This window comes from Bufo gargarizans, chromosome 10 (genome assembly GCF_014858855.1).
Source record: "Bufo gargarizans isolate SCDJY-AF-19 chromosome 10, ASM1485885v1, whole genome shotgun sequence".
NCBI lineage: Eukaryota > Metazoa > Chordata > Amphibia > Anura > Bufonidae > Bufo > Bufo gargarizans.
This window is the reverse complement of record NC_058089.1, coordinates 116544314-116567469: the sequence shown is the minus strand read 5'-3', so window position 1 is coordinate 116567469 and position 23156 is coordinate 116544314. Positions and strand designations below refer to the sequence as shown.

At 49.4% G+C, this 23156-nt stretch overlaps 2 protein-coding genes across 3 annotated transcripts; one reads left to right on the top strand and one right to left on the bottom strand.

Moving 5' to 3' along the window:
* Nucleotides 1-63: 63 nt before the first annotated feature.
* LOC122920897 (uncharacterized protein F13E9.13, mitochondrial-like) lies at nt 64-18542 on the bottom strand. 2 transcript variants are annotated; one of them, XM_044270705.1, is made up of 7 exons: nt 18456-18542; nt 4191-4266; nt 3648-3730; nt 1900-2080; nt 1632-1782; nt 730-857; nt 64-402 (listed from the first exon to the last, which is right to left on the bottom strand). In XM_044270705.1, exons 2-7 carry the CDS (start codon nt 4261-4263, stop codon nt 212-214), a joined length of 807 nt encoding a protein of 268 aa, XP_044126640.1. In that variant the 5' UTR covers nt 4264-4266; nt 18456-18542; the 3' UTR covers nt 64-211. The 2 variants fall into 2 exon arrangements, with proteins under 2 accessions (XP_044126640.1, XP_044126639.1); XM_044270704.1 differs by lacking the exon at nt 18456-18542 and adding an exon at nt 9448-9780.
* Nucleotides 9750-17901, top strand: CCNE1 (cyclin E1). The gene is given in 13 exon segments (XM_044270706.1): nt 9750-9892; nt 10209-10249; nt 10365-10450; nt 10526-10600; nt 14224-14375; nt 14774-14909; nt 15405-15551; nt 15882-15923; nt 15925-15978; nt 16078-16212; nt 16289-16400; nt 16665-16825; nt 17396-17901. Coding segments are annotated over 10 exon segments (1098 nt in total). The 5' UTR covers nt 9750-9892; nt 10209-10249; nt 10365-10450; nt 10526-10561; the 3' UTR covers nt 17516-17901.
* Nucleotides 18543-23156: the final 4614 nt, after the last annotated feature.

The window sequence follows — 23156 nt, the reverse complement described above, 5'->3', positions numbered from 1 at the left end:
GGGGTCAGAGCGCTGCCTAGCAACCGGCAGATGATTGTATCCAGAGACAGAAGACAAACCGGAAAATGTTTCAACTTAATTATTTTTCACTTGAAAAATGTAAAAATTAAATTTAACATTTAAAATTTGTGGAAAATCAGAGGTCGGTCGAAAGGCCCAGGACTACTACTCCCATAGTGGCCACCAGGGGGCAGCACCAGCTGACTGTCCATCAGTCCCGCAGCTTATTGACCTTGTCCATGAAGGTCATGACCTTCTCGTAGTCCACGTTGTTTCTCCAGTCGCCGCCACGTTTGAAGTAGGAGCCGACGATCAAGGCGCTGGCGTCGGAGTACTTCTCCAGGTTATCCAGCGTCACCCCCGACCCGACGAGAACGGGAATCTGGACGCAGCGCTGGACCTCTAGGACGGGACGGAAGAGGTTAATGGCAGATCCTCTATGGAAATACATCTAATAGACCTTCTCACCAGCCTCCACCTCTCTGATTGCTGTCAGTGAACAGAAACGTCCAGAGAGAGCGAAAACTCATCCTGACCCAAGACTTCTCACAGCTGGGAGTTTGTAACAATTGAATCCAGTCTAGACAATCCTCTGTGGGCTAAACCCATCAGCAGCGCGCATCGACTGCCGACCTGTTACAATGTATCAGTGCAGGTAAAAGCGTGTAGTGTAGCGAACCTTCAGCTGTGAGAAGTATTGGTCGGGAGGTGAGGATCTTTGTACTTTACCTTTCAGTTCTCGCGGATCTGCCTCTTGTCCTGTAGCGACGCCGGTCAATATAACGCCATCCGCCAAGAAGAACTCCGCTGCCTTTGCCGTCTCCGATATCGTAACGTCCGCAGTCACGGCGTGGGAGCTGAGAACACGGACATTTTTTTAAAGGACCCATCCATATAAAAAACGGAATCACTGGCTAAGGGCTCGCGCGTGCTGCCCGTTGTCGTTCTGCGGACCGCATTTACGGATCCGCAATACACGGGCACCGTTCCGTGTGCATTCTGCATCACGGATGCGGACCCATTCACTTCAATACGGAACGGAACACTACGGAGTACTTTCTGGGGTTCCGTTCCGTGCCTCCGCACCGCAAAAATAGAAGTTGCGCTATCTTTTTGCAGAACGGACGCATCGCGGCCCCATTCCAGTGAATGGGACTGCGATCCCCATGCGGCTGCCCCACGGACGGTGCCCGCGCAATTTGCCGTCCACACGGTCGTGTGAACGAGCCCTAAGTCACAGATCTCAAAGTTTCTGAGACTTTGCTGTAACTCCTCATCCTTTTCAAGATCTCTGCTTGCAGTCAGCAAACAAAAACATTCTTCTGTACATCCAGAGGCTCCAAAACCATCCTGACCTTATATTTCTCATAGCTGAGGGGTTGCTACAATTGTATCTAGCGAGCGAAATACAAGACGCCAACCAATCGCAGGTCACACAATCTAAACTGCCTTGTCTCCAGGTCAAATGGATCCATCATAAAAATAGAGATCAGTTTCCAAACATTTCTGTTTCCATTCACTGACAGCAAGCAAAAATCTTGAACTTAATAAAAAAAAGCCTATTAGGAAGTTGCAGAATTTTACAAGCCTCATTGCTAACAGCAACGTCCGCGGCGCCCGCTGCCACTGACCTGTGCTTCTTCTTAATGTCGGCGAAGATCTGGACGTGCTCCGCGCCCACAGCCTTGCGGTACCGCAGCAGGTCTCCAGCGCAGGCGCTCACCAGTCCTTCGTCAGCGACGTGAGAGAAGACAAAGCTCTCGGCTCGTATGAAGTCCAGTCCTGTACAACAGCGGAGATTAGGGGTCCGGATGGGAGTCATGTACTGGGGGGAGGGGGGCTTCCTGCTAGTCCTCACCCCACCAACTTGGACTTACCCTTACAGTCCCTGCTGTTTACCTGCTGCCAGCGCCACCGCCAAGGCTTGCTGATTGGCGCAAGCGAGGACCTGAACCCCTAGAGGGAGCTGTGGGCACGTCTGCCTGACAGCGGCGCACACCGCGGCCATGGATGCCGTAACCTCCGGTCCGACGTGCAGGGTATACGGGACGTCGTTCATGTTCTCCACCATCAGGCCGTCCTGACAAGAGAAAATCACCAGCTCCAATAAAGCGCCGAGGCTGGGCAGACAGATCAAATCCAGGCGTTGCAATTAACGGCAAGCTCATATCTATCAGGTCAGAGCTCCGTTTTTCTGCTACAAAGCTCCAAATCCCCTGCACAGATATAGTTACATGATAACATCTGTCATAGCTGCAGCCACCACTAGAGGGAGCCTTCTGTCCACTGCAATGATAAAACAGTATGCTGTGAGCTCCCCCTAGTGGTGACCAGGCAGACGTAACTTTATTATCTGATCCCACTAAAAGGGTTGTCTTAGCTGAGCCACTGGTGGCATATCCCTAGGATAGGTGCGGGTCCTAGATAGATTTCCAGAATGGGACCCGCGAAGTGAGCGGAAATGCCGACGTCAAAGTCCCACCTATCTGACTTTGATGCCCTATCCTAGTGATATGCCATCAAGGTCCAGGCGGATACAACCCCCCCTTAAGGACTGGGCCAATTTTTGTTTTTGCATTTTCGTTTTTTTCCTCGCCACCTTCCGAGAGCCACAACTTTTTTACATTTTCTGTTCACAGAGCCGTACGGGGGCTTATTTTTTGCAGGGCAAGTTTTTTTTTAATGGCACCATTTCAGTTGTATTTAAAAATGGAAAAAAATAAATACATTTGTAGAGTAAATAAAAATATAAAAATTTCGCCAAGGTTTGGTTTTGTTACTATGGTTTTCACTATGCGCTAAAAATGACACGAGGTCCTTACTCTGTGGGTTATTACAAATCTGTATGGTTTATATTATGTTTTACTACTTCAAAATAAATAAATAAATAAAAACCTTCTAAAAAAATAAAACTTTTTTGCATCACCATATTCTGACCTTATGTTTTTTATACTTCTGTCTACGGAGGGCTTATTTTTTAGGGCGAGCTGCAGTTTTTACTGCTACCATTTTGGGGTAGATAACACATTTTTTAGATGAGGAGATACTGGTTATGTTTATATTTTTATTTGTTTATTTTTACATGTAAAAATTGAGAAAGGGGTTCATTAAAATTTAATTTTTTTTAGTTTTCAAGATTTTTTTTCTGTAATTTTTAGTCCCATTACATGTACATGTGCACACCTTCTATTGCAGTCTATGGGATTTTTCATGGCTCTGCTGGCAGCTCTATGACAGACCTTAGATCAGCAGTATCTCTGATTCCGGTCACAACCGCCACCTGCCACATTTTTCTCAGTCCGCTCCACACTAACGCTGTACATGTATGGCACTATGCACTAATGGGTTAAAGGGAGCTGTCAGCAGTTTACACTATGATAAATTGCTGACAGTGCCAGTTGGCGGCTGGGGAGAACAGAACAAATGTACCTATTCTGGAGCTTTTATGATCAGGAGTAGTGTGATTATGAAGTTTTACTCTGCCAGGTTCTGCTCCTGCAAGTGTCCGGGAAGCTTCACAGCCCCTCCTCTCTGTCCTGAGTGACAGCCGCAGCATCCAATCAGGAGACAGCTGTGAAGACTGACGGATATGAGATAATTGGCCTGTACAGGATGTCACTGAATAACAGGGACGCCTTAACCCTTACAATGCCAGCCTTCCTGTAGATCTCAGCTTCCTTACAAGCCTCCTCCAGAATCTGCCCCACTGATGACGTGCAGCGCGGCGTGCCTGGAAAACAAGGGTTAACGTGAAAGGAACGCTATGATCACTTAAAGGGGATTAATTGGGATTTTCATACTGATGACCTATCCTCAGGACAGGTCATCGGTATCTGATCGGCGGGGGTCCGACACCCGGGGCCCCCGCCGATCAGATGCTCCTGTGAGCGCCGCGCCCTTCTCCGTGCTCACCAAGCACATGGTCATACAATGTATAGCGGCCGTGTTTAATATGGCGCTCAGGCCCAATGGGGCGCTATACCAAGCACGGCCACAATACAATGCGCGGCGCTGTGCTTGGTGAGCAGGGAGAAGGGCGCGGCGCTCACAGGAGCATCTGATCGGCGGGGGCCCCGGGTGTCGGACCCCCGCCGATCAGATACCGATGACCTGTCCTGAGGATGGGTCATCAGTATAAAAATCCTGTAAAACCCCTGTAACTGGCATCTAGCCGCCCCTCCCCCACCTACCTGGTAAGGCTTTCAGGTGCACCATCCCAATGACAACGGACCTCAGTCTCCCAAAGAGCTGCAAGAACTTCATCGCCTTTCAAAAAAAAATAAGAAAACAGGAGGAGGAGTGACCGCGAGCAGATTCACAGAGGAGGATGGAACAGCCCTTTAAATCTACATTTCATAAGGAACAACCTCCAACCACCGTACTAACCAGAGAGACTGAGGCGGACAGTGATCCCCAACATGTGGCTCTCCTGCAAAACTACAACTCCCAGCATGCCTGCATACTATACAGTAGTGATCTCCAACCTCTGGTGTTCCTGACGCTATAAAACTATAACTCCCAGCATGCCCGCATACTATACAATAGTGATCTCTAACCTCTGGTGTTCCTGACGCTGTAAAACTACAACTCCCAGCATGCCTGCATACTATACAGCATTAATCTCCAACCTCTGGTGTTCCTGACGCTGTAAAACTATAACTCCCAGCATGCCCGCATACTATACAATAGTGATCTCTAACCTCTGGTGTTCCTGACGCTGTAAAACTACAACTTCCAGCATGCCCGCATACTATACAGTAGTGATCTCCAACCTCTGGTGTTCCTGACGCTGTAAAACTACAACTCCCAGCATGCCCGCATACTATACAGTAGTGATCTCCAACCTCTGGTGTTCCTGACGCTGTAAAACTACAACTCCCAGCATGCCCGCATACTATACAGTAGTGATCTCCAACCTCTGGTGTTCCTGACGCTGTAAAACTACAACTCCCAGCATGCCCGCATACTATACAGTAGTGATCTCCAACCTCTGGTGTTCCTGACGCTGTAAAACTACAACTCCCAGCATGCCCGCATACTATACAGTAGTGATCTCCAACCTCTGGTGTTCCTGACGCTGTAAAACTACAACTCCCAGCATGCTCTGATAACCTGTACACTATACAGTTGTGATCTCCAACCTGTGACTCTCTGCTACTGCAAAACTACAACTCCCAGCATGCCCTGACAGGCTGCATACTGTACTGCAGTGATCTCCAATCTGTGGCTCTGGGGGCATGCTGGGAGTTGTAGTTTTGCAAGGCAGACACAGGTTAGAGATCACTGCCGTAGAGGCAGCCTATGGGGTCCATATAATGTTGGGGCCCCACATCCCATAGAATCTATTCACAAAGGGGTTTAGCATGGAATAGGGGGTATGGCAGACGGGGCAGCTACATTTCCTCCCTTTAAGCCCCTGAGGGAGGGAGGGGGAGGGGGGGGATTGGCTGATGCGGAGGCCGTCCATACACCGGAAATTCCTGTATGAGAGGTGACACCATCAGCCCAGGCCCGTCCATTACCAGCGACCACCTCATGTCCGGGGCACAGGAATGGACGCCAAGCATCCCAGTCCCCCCCCTCCCCCCCGATCATACATCGGAGTCCAGTAAATATCATGAGACTGAAGCATATGGGCGACGGAGGCCGTACGATCATTCAGCCTTCACCCCCTTAATATATTTTGCAGATTTTGGACTGTCCCGAAAAGTTCGGGGGAGAGAGGCGACCAGTAATGGAAAGGGGGGGGGGGGGGCAAGCGCCTCTATTCTCAGGATTAGGCCTCTTGCACACAAACTTCACAAAACACAGCGCCACGGCCAGGGCTCACTGTGATTTACTGGGACATCTACACCACGTGGAAATTTTACGTTGAAATCTGCGGCATGTCAATTCTTTCCGCGGATTTTCATTGCGTGGCAGACAGTGAAATTCATGGTGAATCCGCCGCCTGCAACACACGAGGATTTGGCCGGAGATTAGTTTTGGGCTTGCAGCAAAATCGGCACAGGAAAAATAAGCGTCAAAATCACCCCTCAGGACAGGTCATCAATATTAATTAGGCCTCATGCACCCGGCCGCGCACGTAATGCGGCCCGCAAACAGCTGATCAGTGGGGGGGCCCAGTGTTGGACCCCCACCCATCTAAGGCCTCATGCACGCGACCGTATGTATTTTGCAGTCAGCAAAAAACGGATCCGCAAAGAATATGGAAGATGTCCGTGTGCATTCCGTATTTTGCGGAACGGAAAAGCCAGCCCCCTATAGAACAGTCCTGTTCTTGTCGGTAATGCGGGCGATAATAGGACATGTTCTATTTTTTTTGTTAAACGGACATACGGAAAACAGAAGGCACGCAGAGTCGCTTCCGTTTTTTTAAATGAATAGTTCCGCCTACGGTCTGCAAAAAAAACGGAACGGACACAGAATGAAAATACGTTAGTGTGCATAAGCCCTAATATTGAGGACAGGTCATCAGTATCTAATGATTGGAAAACCGCAAAGTTTCGATCTTTGAGTTGCGGTCAATCCAAATATCACTTACGCAGCGGTAAGGGGCGCAGGGGCAGCCATCGCCCTGGGCCCAGTAAGACATCAGTACAGAATTTGCATTGGGGCCCAGGAGCTTAAACGGGGCCACCCTGCATGGCAGCACAACTCTGAGCGAGGTTCCCTTTCACGGATCGAGTCTTCCACTTAGGGCTTATGCGCATGAATGTGCGCCGCCTGTGCTGTGCATTCACGGGCACCGTGTGGCCTGTGCTGGCGGATGCGGGCCCATTCAACTTGAATGGGGCTGCGATCAGTCTGCACCGCAAAAAAAATAGAGCATAGGCAGGGATCGAAATGTCATGGAAGCGCTCCGTAGACGGGGGCAATGAATTCACAGGTACGGTAAACAGCATGGCCTCCGCACGCATTTACCACCCGGCACAGCCCCACGGAAGTGCAGGATCCATGTGAATGAGGACTCTGGAGGACGCTCCGATTTCCATCTGCAGAATACATCTGATCTTTCGGATACATCCCATTTTTTCCCAGCCCCCAGTTATTTGAATGAACGATTTGGACAGGAATGGTGCATGCTGGGAATTCCTGTGTCAGGCTCAAAGGAAGTCTGAATTGCGCCGCTGACTTTAAGGCCCCTTTCACACGAGCGAGTTTTCCGCGCGGGTGCAATGCGTGACATAAACGCATAGCACCCGCACTGAATCCGGACCCATTAATTTCAATGGGTCTGTGTACATGAGCGGTTTTTTTCACGCATCAGCTCAGCGTTGCATGAGAATCGCAGCCTTTTCTATATTCTGCGCTTTTCCTGCAGCCCTGGCCCCATAGAAGTGAATGGGGCGTCAGTGAAAAACGCATCGCCGTCAGTTCTTCAATGATCTGCATGAAATCTGCAACAAAAACCATATAAGTAAGGGCTCATGCACACGACCGTATTTTCTTTCCGCTTCCTTTCCGGGTTTTTTATGTGGACTGTATGCGGAACCATTCACTTCAATGGGTCCGCAAAAACAACGGAGGTACTCCGTGTGCTTTTCGTTTCTGTATTTCCGTTCCGCAAAAAAATTGTAGTGCATGTCCTATTATTGTCCGCAAATCACAATCCGAGGCCCCCTTTAAGTCAATGGGTCCGCAAAAAATACGGAACGCACACGGAACACATCCGTATTTTGCGGATCCGTACTGTAGAAATGCTACGCCCAGCCCGTATTGCTCATGTCTTTGGTGATTAATAAGTTACTGTTTCCGATCCGCAAAAAACGGATCGCATACGGATATGTTTTGTGGAATAACGGAACGGAAGAGGACTTAAATCAGAGGGGAAAAAAAAACCTCAGATACGGAACAACGGATCCGTGAAAAACAGACAGACCGTTTTATGGTGCAGAAATGCATAGAAAGGCTACATGCACACGACCGGTGCGGATCCGCAAAACACGGATGGCATCCGTGTGCGGAACGGCGCAGACAGCCATTAATATAACTGCTTATTCTTGTCCACAAAACCGACAAGAATAGGAAAGGTTATATTTTTTTTTCGCAGACCACGGAACGGAGCAACGGATGCGGACAGAACACGGAGCGCTGTCTGCATATTTTTAGGCCCCATTGAAGTGAATAGGTCCGCAAATACTGCGGCTTGGATGCGGAACAAAACAACGGTTGTGTGCATGGGGCCTAACATGCGTTTTACGGTGCAGAAACGCATAGAAATCCAAATGAAAAAAACTGCGCGGCATTTCTGTTTTGAGGTCTGCACCGGTGTGTGGTAGGCTAAGGCCTCGTTCACATTTCTGCTTTTCGCTAACTTGTACGGTCCGCATTTTTCACGTGTACCCATTTATTTCAATGTCTCTGTTCACACACCAGTATTTTTTTACTGACCGAGAGTCGGTGAAAAAAATCACGGAGACACGAACTGCTTTCAGTCTGGGATGCGAAGCACACCTGCCCATCGAAGTCTGTGGGTCCGTGAAAATCACGGAAAAAACGGCGATACGTCTGTTTTTCACTGACCGCTGATAGGAGATGCTCTGGAAAGCTGCGTCCGTGGCGGACGGATGGCCGTGAAATGGACACGAGCTCTAAGGGTATGTTCACACGGAGGATTTGCGGTGCGCGTTTGAGCCTGAATTCAGTGCAGGTTAAATCTGCGCAGACCCCGCCTCCAATGGCAGGTCGCGCCGCAGTTCGTGCTGAGGTTTTTTAAAACACGCCAAGAACGTACAGGTCCCACCACGCTGACCCCCTGCGTAGCCGCGGCGGCTGCCCCCTCGGGGTTCACCTCCATTCAGTGAAGCTAAACCTAGAAAACGTAAGAAACCGCAAAAATCCTCTGACTGCTCCGGACGCCGTCAGGATGGATGGTCAAAAAGAACGGAGGCGATCTGCGGTGGGGGGGAACGCAGACATGTTAGGTGGATGTACGCGGTAAAGAGCGGTTATATGGCGCCTATAGAAGCGTCTTGTGGTACGTACGGAAGTCGCCCATTTACACAAAGCGCTTTTAGGGCTCACGGATGCGTTTTCTCTCTGTGTCAGTTCAGTTTTTTGTTGCGGACCGTATGCGGAACCATTCATTTCAATAGTTCCGCCAAAAAAAACTGAAGTTACTCCGTATGTCCGTTCCGCACAAAAATAGAACACGACAAGGACAGGACTGTTCTATTAGGGGCCGGCTATTCCGTTACGCAAAATACTTAATGCACGCAGACGCCATCCGTATTTTTTTTTTTTACGGACCGCAAAATACATAGGGTCGTGTGCATGAGGCCTGAAGCACGGGGTGAATACGGAAGGTGAATCTAGGGCCTAGAACACATTAGGTGCGGCAGGGTCAGTGTATAGGGGGGGTGTAGAGCGCGGTGACGTCACGCACGCTCCCCGCACACAGAGCCCCGCCCACTCCCCTCAGTCCACAATGTGTCCGGTCCTCACCTCACCCCGGTCCCCGCGGGGCCCCCGACACCGCTCTCTGTTTACATTCGGCTCCCGCACCCCACGTGTCCCGTCCACTTCCAGGTGTCTTGGCCACGCCCACCGCAGGCCACGCCCTGGGCGCCAGTCCCTCCCCCGGATCCCCGGCCGGCGGTGGCTATAACTGGGGGGTCGGGCGTGCGGCGGCTGTGATACAGAGAGTCGCAGGGGCCCCAGAGCAGACAGCCCCCTGACCCCCCCCCGACATTGCGGCGCGTGCCTGAGGAACCTGCCCCATGTCAGCCCCGGCTCCCAGGAGGGGCTCCCCATTACCTGCCGGCCTGTAGGAGACATGTGACCCCGTGTTTCTATAGCGCACCCCAATACTCAGAGGAACTATAGTGTTACTGATTCCTTGTGCTAAGCCCCCCGACCGAGGAGGGGCCCCTGCACCCCGACACTTCTGGTAAGTCCTTTCCGGTGCGGCTTACATGCGTTATAACTGTGGGGTGCGTTTAACCACTTGAGTACTGCCGAGGAATCGGTAGGCCTCAGCGGCAATTGGGGGGTTAATGTCTGCTGGGGGGAGCGCGCCCTTATAGCCCCCCCAGTGCAAACTTTACAGCCATTTTCTTCTGACTCTGAGGGCCGCATTGCTCCCGGGGCCCCTGCACCTTCCCCCCTCCTCCAGGCGCCAAAGCTTCAGTGGGGGCTGGGAAGGCCCTGCAACGTCCCCCTGGCCAAATGTGAGCTTCTCACCCTGCTGTCCTCTTCATTTTCAGCTGCAGATCCTCCTCATTGCCCCTGAGATGCCAGTGATGAGGTAGGTACCGAGCCCCTGTGCCCAGTGCCAGCCCTGCCCCCCCCCTCTCCTGTGCCATCTGTTGCAGCCATGATCAGAGTTATTTTATTTATTATTTTTTTATATTTAATTTCAGCAATTTCACAAAAGAGAAGCCGACAAAGGAGGCGCGGACAGGCGGCGGCGGGGCCCTCCAGGAAGAGAAAGGCAGATGTGGCCATTGTAAGTGCATACAAAGAGCCGTGTGTGGGCTATGGGAGGCCTCTGCTCGCTCCCGCCTCATTGCTCCCTCTGCAGTTTTTGCAGGATCCGGACGAAAACCTGGAGCTGGAGATGTTGGAAATGACCAAGAAGAAGCAGTACGAGCAGCAGGTAAGTGGTCGCGGCGCTCTGTAGCCATTACCACCCTCTGCTTATAAATAGGACTTGGCAGTTTATTTACTCTGGGAATGTATGGCAAGGCTTCCGGACGCGTTATTTGTGTGCGCTAACGGCGTGTTCACACAGTGCATCTGATACCGCATCAAAAAGGGCAAATGAAACGCCAGCTGTGTTTTTCGTACAATTTTTTTTTTTCTGCCATAAATTTTTGGTTTTGGACCCCTCGCCCAAAAACCAGGCTGAAAGTGGCCGCAAACGCTCTCCATTGATTTCAATCGGAAACCCGGGTGGTTAATCTACACAGGGCTTCTTCTGCCCACAGCGGGGGGTGGAGGGGACGACGCAATCCAGCTCCTACCGCGGTGCCCCTGCTGCACCGGGAATGGGTATGGACTTTCTTGGTGTGGTCTAAAAAAAAAAAGACGGGAAGCGGCTTCAGCGCATGTGCCGCATGGTTTTCGGTGCAGAATCCACATAATAAAAAAATACAAATTGATGTGAATTTACCCTGCAATGGGCAGGATCAAAAAACCGCATCCAAAGAAAAAAAAAGGGAATTCGATGGCTGAAAAGCGCTGAACTTACCCTAAGGCCTCATACACATGACTGGTCTGCATCCAAGCTGCAGCTCTGCTGCGGACCCATTCACTTCAATGGGGTCGCAAAAGATGCGGACAGTACTGTGTGCTGGCAGCATCTGTGGCCCTGTAAAAAAAAAATCTATCTATCGTCTGGGTGACATCTGTGTTTTGCAGATCTGGAATTTGCGGACCTCAAGAAATGGAGCGGTCATGTGCATGAGGCCCTCATGCACATGAACGTGTGCCGGGAATTTGGGACCGCAAACTGCCCCCAATGCACAGACGTGGTCAGTGCCCATTCAACATAAATGAGTCTGTGCTCCGTCCGCACACCCGAAAAAATACAGCATGTTCTATCATTTTTATATTGTTTCGGTGTAGAGGCACAGACCAAAATGCCACGGGAGCGGTCCACTGCCTTCCGCTCCGTATCTTCCTGGATTGGCGACCCATTCTATGATACGGTGCGCACAAGGTCTGTGCCCATATATTGCAGGCCGCAATATGGGCACAGCTGAATACAGCCTTGTAAATGGCATGTTGGTTTTTGTTTTTCGCCACTAGTGTTTTTTTTTCCAGCGTCTCCCCTACAGAGAAGGTGATAAGACAAATGCCTGAAAACAAAGGCTTGTGTGTCCGGAGTTTCATATTTCCCTTTAGCTAACATTTGGAGCAGGTGGTCAAACAGCAAAATAACGTGACTGAATACACAAAAGTGCAGAAAACCCATGTGAACCCAGACCTAAGTCCGGGGACGCGCGTGAGGGACAATTCCTCAGCGGTTCTTGCTGCATTTCCGCCACGTGTATTACATGTGGTTTTTGTGGCAGGAAAGCCATCAGATCTCTGCCCCTCCACTGGACTGGTGCGAGTCATTGCTCGGGCCTATGGCGGCCACTTCTGGCGCACGGAGGCTGGAGGTGCCCCGAATTAAGTGACTTTGAAAATAGTTTGCTTTAAAAGGGTTTTTCCAGGTGTTCAGTATTGATGGGCAGTCCTCAGTATCTGGGGGTCCGAGTGCCGTGGCCTTTTCCTAGGCCAGTGATGTCGCGTTCATCGGTCACATGGGCTCAGTACTGTTCTAAGTGAATGGGGCTGAGCTGCAATACTGAGCACAGCCACTAGCGAATGTATGGCGCTGTGCCTGAGGCCGCGGAACTTGCAGCTGCCTCAGAGCGGTCCAGTGGGTTGGACCCCCCTCCAAGGCAGATACTGATGACCTATCCTGAGGCTAGGTCATCAGTATCGGGGCTCATTCACACGACCGTATGGCTGTGATGCCCATTTTATCACGGACACCATATGGTCTTGTGAATGAGCCCTTTAACACTTAGACAAACCCTAAGAGTACATCTCCCCCCAGTATACTGGATCAAAACTAACTGCCAGGCTTCTTAAATCTCACATTTTTTTTTTTTTTTTTTTTACTTTTTGTTTGCGTTTTTCCTGTGGAAAACGTGTATATTAGCTAGTAGTAACGCCCTACAATGCTTTTTATTTATTTTTGGTCCCTTGATTTTATTTTGATTTTTCCTGTAGACTTCTCTATAGAAATGCGAGAATCATGTGACTAAACTCCAACCGGACTAGGGCTGCACAGATTACTCGACTGAATCGAGTAATTTGACACTCCAAAAAAAAATCCTTGATACAAATGTGTTGCATCGAGGATTCGTTTGGGTCATGTGACCACTGAGTGGGAGTGAAGCGCTTGCTATTACTTTCCCCTCCGTGGTCACCCGCCGGCCCCTACCGCGCTGCACTGGATCCTGACACATCGTCGGGTCAGAGTGCGCGCTTACTGTGCATTATGACCCACACTGTGTGACGTCAGGATCCAGTGCAGCGCGCGGAGATGAGGAAGGCGCTGTGGAGTGGCATCCCAACAGGAAAGGTAAGTATTTCACTAGCGCTGGGGATAGTGGAGCTGATGCACGGGGGGGGGGCAAAGGGTGTTGGGTGCTGATGGCAGGGGGTCTGAGTTTTTGTAAAGGAAAATGGTCTAGTATTTTTTGTTTTTCTTATTAGATTATTTTTTTACAATTAATTGACAGAATACTAGATTACTGAAATAATCGTTTACTGCAGCCCTAACCCAGACCAATAATGCAAAATGCTTGTAATTGATGAATTTTATGGTGGTCTTTACAAGCCTGTGTAGTGTGTGGCTCCAGTCCCTATAGCCGCCTATCCTGTATCCCATGTGCCCTAGAAGCCCTGCTTATGGCGTCCAGGGTCTGTGTATGCAGCAGTGCTATGGATGTAAGAATAGTGCTAAATACTCTTTTGGGCAGCCCTCACTTACCACTGGATCGGTGTAGGGGAAGCATGCCTGGCTGCAGTGGCGAACATGACTCTGGAAGTTGGGGTGCAGTGAACCGTGCAGGCAGGTATGCTTTCCCTCCGCAGGTCTGGTGGAGAGTGGGGGCTGTCCAAAAGGGTCTAAAAGCTGGACGACCCCTTAAAGGGATATTTTTTTTCCAGCTCATAAAGCGTTGGCATAACAAGGATAGACCATCTCCATTATTGCTATCACTTTACCAGATGGGAATACCCCATTAATGGGTCACCTCAAATGTTTGATTTTCTATTACCAGTACTTTTTGGGGGCAGCGGCGCGGACGCTACAGATAATCTGTGCTGCCTGCTCCTTCGCTCCTACCGTGGTGCATCCGTCGGTCGCCTCAGAAGTGATGTATTGGGGTTTGAGGAGAGTTGCATCTTGTTTCCAAAGTGAAGAACATCCTATTCAGCTGCATCTAAGCCCTGCGTAGTTCTGCACTGTGTCAGCCCTGCTATGTGAGGACCTCCTCCCTCTACAGACTGTGCAGTCTCCTTATACAGTGTGAATGGAGAAGCCTGGAGGCTCTGCACATGCTGCTCAGGACATGGGAGGTGCAGTCTAATCTATGGAGATCTTCTGCACCCCCTTATTAGTGACCCCAAAAAGGACTGTCTAGGACTACGCTGCTTTAGAGATCAACAGCCAATAAAACGGAGAGGTGGTTATAGAAAAATGTAATCTCATTTTAGGATTATTGGAAAAACGGTGACTCGTGGAGAAGCCCCTGCAAGTTCATCCCTACGCCTGAGAAAGAATCAGGGTCTCTAGATGTTGCCCCTCACCCTCGGTATGCCTGCCTGAAATTCCCATCGTCTATGGTGTCGCCTCTTCCACAGCTCAGGTATGCAGATACGTATCAGGTGATGGGGGGACACTTGAGCCGTTCCTGGCTCGGGTCTTCGGTGCCATGATCAGGGTTTTATCCAGAAGTCCATAGATGTGATGTTCCTCAGATGCTCCCCCTAGAACACTGCTGCTCTATTATAAGGTCCAGATGTAAGGGTTGAAGTTTCAGCTTTTGCTTTCGAGGATTGAAAAGTTAATTCTGAGCTGTTAATTTCTGGTTTGGTCTCAGTAACTATGGGAACGTTCTGGGCTTTGCATCAAAACTCGTAAAATAAAGTATGAAGGGCTGGCACAGGGTGGAAGCAGCTGTAGAGTCCGGACTAATGGCACCGTAGACGCCTGGAGATCCTGGTGAGCATCGTCCTCTGATTTTTATCTTGTCATGTTTTCCAGCTGGGCCAACCATGATGATGTGTGGAGAAACATGCTGCGCAAGGACGCAACCTATCTGAGGGACAAAAATGTCTTCCGGAGGCATCCAGAGCTGCAGCAGAGCATGAGGTCCATCCTGCTGGACTGGCTCATGGAGGTTGGTAACATCTTTAAGACTTTTTTACATTTCAGTGGGGTCTGGGTTTCTCTGGCCGAAGCCAATTACTGGTGGCTTGGTCCTCTCACTGCAATGATGGGAGGATGCTAGGATATGATACCACTCGGTGTGGCAGAAGCCATCATGGCTTCTGCCACACTGGGTGGTATCATATCCTAGCATCCTTCAATCATTGCAGTGAGAGGACCAAGCCACCAGTAATTGAGGGTTTCTCTGGCCAAAGCCAATGTCAGAAGGTCTTGCTCAGACTGGACAACCCCATAAGTTGGGTGTAGGTTCCTGTATGGTGGAGTGATGGGATACAGTTTTGATATTGTCCACCGTATCCAAATGTATCTTTTCAAGAACCAGTTGGAACTTGAGGTTCTAAGGGGCCCAAGAAGTTATGGGATAAGAGAACGTCTTGCACTTAGTCTCCTCTGCATCTGACTTTGCAGTTCCTCAGGCTTACGGCTGTTTCCTCTTCTTTCTCAGGTCAGTGAAGTTTATAAACTGCAGAGAGAGACTTTCTTCCTGGCACAAGACTTCTTTGACCGGTTTATGGCAGAGCAAGAGAACGTGGTAAAGACCAGTCTCCAACTCATTGGCATCACCTCCTTATTCATCGCTGCCAAGCTGGAGGTGGGTAACCTCATCTCCCTCTTCTGGAGGTGACCTATTGGATTTCTCTAGTGTAAAATTAGGACATCTGGTAATTCATGTTTGGATTCAGAGGTCCTCCTAGATGACTTGAACTAGGGTCTTCCATGGAATTTATCCACCCAGTGACCTGTAGTGGATCCCGCTGGACTGATTTGGAGAAGTCCCTGTGCCTCCCATGGCACTAGTTGGCGTTCTTCGTGACTTCAGAAGAAGCTCAATGGGACATGAGACCATTGCAATAAGCTATTCATTCTCGAAAACGTTGGGTGTCCATCTCTTGGATTAATTCATGTTTCCCTTGTACTGTAGGAAATCTACCCTCCCAAGCTCAATCAGTTTGCCTACATTACAGGACTGTGCTTGCACAGAGGAGGAGATTCTAAACATGGAACTGATAATCATGAAGGTAAGTGGTGCTTGTGGGATGGGGTGACCGTAGGGTTTCAGAGAACCTCCTGTACAACATATTAATTTGACCGGATCTTTGTCTTAACGCTTTCCTCAGGCACTTAAGTGGCGTTTATCGCCGATGACTGCGGTCTCGTGGTTGAACGTCTACTTACAAGTGGCGTACAGTAAAGAACTTCAGCATTTCCTGCTCCCCCAGTACCCGCAGCAGACCTACATACAGATAGTGGAGGTAAGAGGGGGCTCCTGTGTGATATGGGGGGTCTATAGTGTCCAGCCTTCTGGTAAATGGTCCTGTCTTGTTGTAGCTCCTAGATCTGTGTATCCTGGACGTTGGGTGTCTGGAATATTCGTACAGCGTCCTGGCCGCCTCTGCCCTCTATCACTTCTCCAATGCACAACTTGTGGAAAAGGTGACGGGTAAGTCTAAAAGCGGCCGTGGTCTATTCTGTCCAGTGTAGCTGGACCCTCAAAGGGGTTGTTTTGGCCCATTTTTCAGTCTTCTGCTTGCTGTCAGTGAATGTGATCCCTGTTGTGGATATTTTGAAAATAAGTGCATACCTCATCCTCCCAGCTGAGGGCTGAATCCCTCCAGACAGTTTTGTATGTTTTTTTTTTTTTTTTTTTTTTTCCTGTGCTGATACATTGTTGCAAACGCCTTTTTCTTTTCTTTCCTGCTTGCAGGCTATGAATGGATGGCACTTGAATCCTGCATAAAACACATGGTACCGTTTGCAATGGCCATAAGAGACTCACGTAAACAGACCCAATTAAAGTTCTTCAAGGGGATGGACGTGGAAGACGTGCACAATATCCAGACGCACACGGGCTGCTTGGACCTGCTGGTAAGTGGCTTCACGTTGCCTATATTGAGCTCTGATAGCATTGACTGTGAGGGGGGGGGGCTACAACACAGGACGGGGGGCATTTGCCTGCCTCATGCACACTGCTGAGAACAGATGGGTTTGGCTTAATTGGTGGTGATCAACTTATGGACTATTTAAAGGGCATCTCCACTGGCGACACATTCTTCCTATACTGGACCCTCCTGGGACCAGCACCTGTCAGACATTCGGTAGCATACTTGATAAAAAAAAATTAAAATAAAATACCCCTTTACTGGGATTCCCACGGCAAGGCAGGCGGGTGACACTTGTCTGAAATGTAGCCTTCCCTTACTGAATCAATCTGAAGTTCAGTTTTAAAGGGGCGCTCTACAGCCATTGTACTATGCAGGAATGATCGGACTGGCAATTCCCTCTTTTCCCTGTCGGCCTACCTGCTATCTGGCTCTGCACCCTCCTATGTTACTGGATCAACCCTGTCTGCCCCTGGGCAATTGCTGGACTTACAATCCCCTAATGTCACACAATGTCTGTTTTCTTGTACTTGATTTATTTATTTTTACTTTTCAGGAAAAAGCCCAAGTGAAGATGGAAATGCTTGTGGAGAAGAACAGAGTGACTCCGGTCCCCAGCGGGGTCCTGACTCCTCCACAGAGTGACAAGAAACAGAGGGCGGACGACTCTGAATAATTCTGCCACGTGCTGGACTATTTACCTGGCAGGGTTACCTATGTGTTGGCTGCGTTACATTTTATAGTGTTTTTATGTTTTATGAACTTCTTCCTAGGGGGCGCTCTACGTCAATCACCAGCGATTGCTGATATATATATTTTTTTTTTTAACACGCGGCTGAAGACGCCTAAGTGTTTATTTTTGCTGCTATTGAAAATGCTGCTGAATGCCAAGGAAAGTAATGGACGGGGGAGGGGTGACTACTCGGCACGGCTGGGTGTCAGGTTTACGTTTCAGTGTGCAATCTCCTGTCCTCTTTACGATCTGTACCATTTTATGAATCTGTTAAATGCTGCTATATATTTTAAATAAAGATGCCATCAGGGAGATGGCAACATTCTTAAGGCAGCGTTTCATTGTTTTAACCCAAGCCTCCCCATTCACACCCAAAGCTGCACTCAAACTAGTTGGGTGTCATCATTCCTTCATCTAATGTGAAATGCTACATCTCCTACAATGGAGTGAATGCAAAGTATTCTATGTGCAGAGTGCAGCTCTGGAGTATAATACAGGCTATAACTCAGAATATGTAATGTATGTACACAGTGACTCCACCAGCAGAATAGTGAGTGCAGCTCTGGAGTATAATACAGGCTGTAATTCAGGATCAGTACAGGATAAGTAATGTATGTACACAGTGACTGCACCAGCAGAATAGGGAGTGCAGCTCTGGAGTATAAATACAGGATGTAACTCAGGATGAGGCATATACTTGGATGATTTGGCCATAACAGAACATTGTATCCAAACTCTAGACAAAGATTTTCCTTTTGCCCATAGGAACTCACCCATTGAATTGTCTCAGAATTTTTGTCTGGCGAGTGGGGGGTGATTTTAAAGGGGCAGTGTCCTTCAGCACAGTACGAGAAGTGTCATCAATATCTTAGATGGTCCTTACCACATCCAGACTTGTTCCTCAGACACCTATGTGGGAGACAATTGCATTTGCATCACAAGGTAGAAAACAGTTATATTGCACCCCCCCGTGCGTCCTGTGATTAACGCTGTGCTCTCCGCCTTTTAATGGAGTTCTTTATCTTCTTCTGAGATAATTAACGTGGGTACAACAAGAGCGGCGCCTTCTTCGTACAACTTGATTGCTTTTGTAGGTGAAAAACCCCATTAACCTTTGGGCCGGGATGTGGCAAAATGCAGATTCATGTGGCGACCTGTGAAATTAGGAAACCGATTAATTACAAAGAGTGATATGTGGCCGATGGCGGCCGCTATTTACACAGCGCAGGATGGGAAGCTCGGCGACAACACTCCAAATCTGTCATTTCCGCCGCAGCAGATTATTATCTGTCACACGAGGGGCGCGTTACCTGTGCTCCGAAAAACTGGATACAAATTATAAAAAAACTATTGTGATAATTGAAACATTGTAACAAAATGATAAATCACAACTTCCAATTCTTTACAGTTTCATCACTTATTTGTTTTTAAATAATTTCCCATCTGCACGGCTGATTATGACGATCAATGTTTAACCCTTAAAGAGCAAGCCAATTTTAGGGGCAACATTTTTCCCTCCTTGCCATACGAGGGTTTTTTTTTTTAATGCCATTGTTTTTCAGGTTACTTTGTTTCGTGACATGATAGCTTTATTCTGTGGGTCGGTACAATTGCAGCGATACCCATATTATATGTATGCATGTCGCTGGCTGTTGAGTTAAATGGAACGCATTGAGCTCCCCCTAGTGGTGGCGGGAGACGGGCAGCTTTTTTTTTTTTATTTGTTTCTAGCGATGCAGTGGATTTGGAGCCTCTGTATCCGAAAACAATGAAGATCATAGACGTGGCGTGCCGCAGGACTTACCAGCTAAAGCACGCTGTGTCCTGCAGTACGATCGGTGGGATATATGGGGCCAGTTGCCCATGTGATCTTTTATAATGTGGGCATGACGTCACGGGAATTTAAGAGATGGACCAGAGAATGTGTCCTGGGAAAAGAAGAAAAGGATCTGACAAATGCATTGAAATACCGGATCTGTCTCTACGGCGTCATCTGGAAAAATGGATCTGGTATTTATTTTATTTTTTTCATTTTTAAATGCAGCACTATGTAAATGAATGCCGGATCTAGCAAAGTGATCAGTATTTTTGGCCGGAGAGAACACTGCGGCATGCTGCAGTATTTTCTCCGTCCAAAAAAACGTAAGAGGGACTGAACTGATGCGTTCTGAACGGAATGCTCTTAATTCAGAATGCATTAGGATAAGGCTACATGCACACGACCGTATGTGTTTTGCGGATCCGTTTTTTTTTTTTTGCAGATTCATTGTAACTGCCTAAAAAGAAGAAAAGTCAAGAATATGAGTGAATAATTAGACGAAGCAGAATAAGAATGGCGCAGGTCACAGGTGGCAGCTATCCTACCGGTCGCCATCGGATGAAGCAGGGAACACGCGGTTAAGGAATGTTTGGGGCAGGGATAAAGAGCGCAGGGCACAGACACCTGGAAATATAATTACTTTTAAAGGGCCGGTAACCCTATATAAATATCCTCTCCCCTCCCTGAAATTCTTGTACCTGGATGTGCATCAATAAGTCATCCAGTCCGTGTACGCTGCGTTACAATGTCAGTGTACCCTTCTCCTGAAATCATCTGTGCTGCTGAGGGCCAGCCATGTGTCTGCATCCCCCTCCCCACATCAGGACACTGCCCCTGACACATGCAGCTCTGTCTTCACCAACAGATTTCTGACACCTACAATGTCAGTATACTAATCTGAAATCCTCTGTGCTGCTGAAAGCCTTCCTCACATTATAACACTGCCTCTGCCACAGGCAGCCCTGTCGTCGCTAATATCAGCACTAACAGGTCTCTGATCCCTCCCTAATGTCTCCTGAAATCATCTGTGCTGCTGAGGGCCAGCCATGTGTCTGCATCCCCCTCCCCACATCAGGACACTGCCCCTGACACATGCAGCTCTGTCTTCACCAACAGGTTTCTGACACCTGCTACAATGTCAGTATACTAATCTGAAATCCTCTGCTGCTAAAAGCCTTCCTCACATTATAATACTGCCTCTGCCACAGGCAGCCCTGTCCTTGCTAATATCAGCACTAACAGGTCTCTGATCCCTCCCCAATGTCTCCTGAAATACTCTGTGCTGCTGAGGGCTGACTGCTCATGAATATCATCAGTAACAGGTCACTGATCCTTCCTACAATGTTGCAATGTCAGTATACATTTCTCCTGAAATACTCTGTGCTGCTGTACTCCTGCTCTTATCACTCCTATGTCACCAGCACCCTTATCCTCATGAACAAAATGAATTCAGGTGACACCCCCCCTCCTGAAATACTCTGTGCTGCTGGAGAAGCTGCCTCTTCCACTAGCAGTCCTTCCACTTCAATGCCATCACGCCCGCTTCCCCTCTGATGTAACATCCTCCTGAAATACTCTGCGCTGCTGGAGAATCTTCTTCCACCGGCAGTCTATGTCCTTTCACTTGTCTCCATGATCCGCATCCCTCCACTGTCCCCCTGCACTCTGATATACCATCCTCCTGTAATACTCTGCGCTGCTGTGGGATTCTTTACAGTTCTCAGAGACAGTAGTGATAATGTGGGGTCAGTAAGGTGAGGCAGGAGGATAAGTATGTGCCCCCCAGCGCCTCACTTGTATTTGCATAAGTAAGTGCCGCCACAAATCCGGGTTTGTATGGAGTTTGTTCCCCCGGAGACGGCGCCCATTATAGGAGCAGCTGCCGAGGGAGTATTCAGCAGGTGCGCCCTCCACCTTCAAGGGGGCGCACACAAAGCTGCCACCCGCTCCTCACTGCACTGCCTGATGCCACTCAGCAGAATCTCCTGCCCCCCCTTTAAATCAGACGTCCCCACAGCCTCTGTATCTAGGAAAGCTGGGTGACAACCAATCTAACTGCTGCCACCCAGCTTTCCCAGGCTCTCCTGACCTGTCTTACATGTGTTCCCCTTGAAATAACAAATCTGGAGACTCTTTTCTGATAATTCTGCATAGGGGTGGGCGATATGGCCTAAAATCTATATTGCGATATAATTTTAAGCATGTGATATATATTGTGATATATTGTTTTCTATATTTTGGGGGGGGGGGGTTAAACTTTTTTTTACTTTTTATTTAATAACTATTAGCCCCCTTAAGGGCTAGAACCCTTGTCATATTCACCCTAATAGAGCTCTATTAGGGTGAATAGGACTTTACACTCTCCCTGCTGCCCTGTGCAGTGTGCACACAACAGCAGGGAGCTGACCATGGCAGCCAGCCTCTCATGTGCCCCCCAGCCTCTGATGTGCCCCCCAGCCTCTGATCAGCCCCCCAGCCTCATGTGCCCCCCAGCCTCTGATCCGCCCTCCAGCCTCTCATGTGCCCCCCAGCCTCTGATCAGCCTCCCAGCCTCTGATGTGCCCCCCAGCCTCTGATCCGCCCTCCAGCCTCTGATGTGCCCCCCAGCCTCATGTGCCCCCCCAGCCTCTGATCCGCCCTCCAGCCTCTGATGTGCCCCCCAGCCTCTGATCCGCCCTCCAGCCTCTGATCCGCCCTCCAGCCTCTGATCGCCCTCCAGCCTCTGATGTGCCCCCCAGCCTCTGATCAGCCCCCCAGCCTCATGTGCCCCCCAGCCTCTGATCCGCCCTCCAGCCTCTGATGTGCCCCCCAGCCTCATGTGCCCCCCAGCCTCTGATGTGCCCCCCAGCCTCTGATGTAGCCTCTGATGTAGCCCCCAGTCTCATGTGCCCCCCCAGCCTCTCCCTCTTATCAGCCCCCTCTGCTTACTCAAACCCACCCCCCCTCCCCAGTATTAATCATTGGTGGCAGTGGCCACAGGTCCCCCCCCCCCCCATCATTGGTGGCGGTGGCATTGGGCCCCCCTCCCTCCCCAGTATTGATCATTGGTGGCAGGGGCCCCCTTCCCCCCCACATCATTGGTGGCAGCAGCAGTTCCGATCGGAGTCCCAGCAGTGTAATCCTGGGGCTCCGATCGGTTACCATGGCAGCCAGGACGCTACTGAAGTCCTGGCTGCCATGGTATGTCAGTGAGCAGCATTATACTCACGTGCGCCGTGGCCGCCGGGCGCTCATTCTTCTGTCTGCACAAAATCCATATCGTGGCACAAATTTATATCGCATATGGCCTATACCGCCCACCCCCTAATTCTGCAATATAGCGTTCCTCTATGATTCCTCCTGGAAATGCATACATAAATTGACAGCTGGGCATTGCCATTATTTTGGAGGGGTAGAGGTCTGGCATTGGCATCACAGATACGCTACCAACTGGTAACATCCAGATGTCAATATATGTATATAATTCCAGAAGGAATAATAGAGGGATGCCACAATGTAGAGTTACAAGAAAAGTTGCTCCAGGATTGTTACTTCATGAAGAATACAAGTAAGACATGTCCGGGGAGGGGTCAGGATCTCGTCCTCCCCCCACTGTGGTAACAAGTTCTGAAAAGGTTGTCAGACGGGTTGTCACTCAGCTTTCCCAGATGCAGGTATGTGATACATACAGAGGGAGAACATTGGGAGCGGGTGTCACTGAGGACGTGCGGCTACTCAGGGAGCCTTGGAGAAGCGACGCCCAGTTCAGGAAGACACAGAAACCAG

Coding starts and splice junctions, on each gene's coding strand:
- LOC122920897 (XM_044270704.1), bottom strand. CDS start 9,780: ATGTCTCCTACAGGCCGGCAGGTAATGGGGAGCCCCTCCTGGGAGCCG. Junction 4,267..9,447: donor CCCGCGGGGACCGGGGTGAG/GTGAGGACCGGA, acceptor TTTTTTTGAAAG/GCGATGAAGTTCTTGCAGCT. Junction 858..1,631: donor GACATTAAGAAGAAGCACAG/GTCAGTGGCAGC, acceptor CCGTGTTCTCAG/CTCCCACGCCGTGACTGCGG.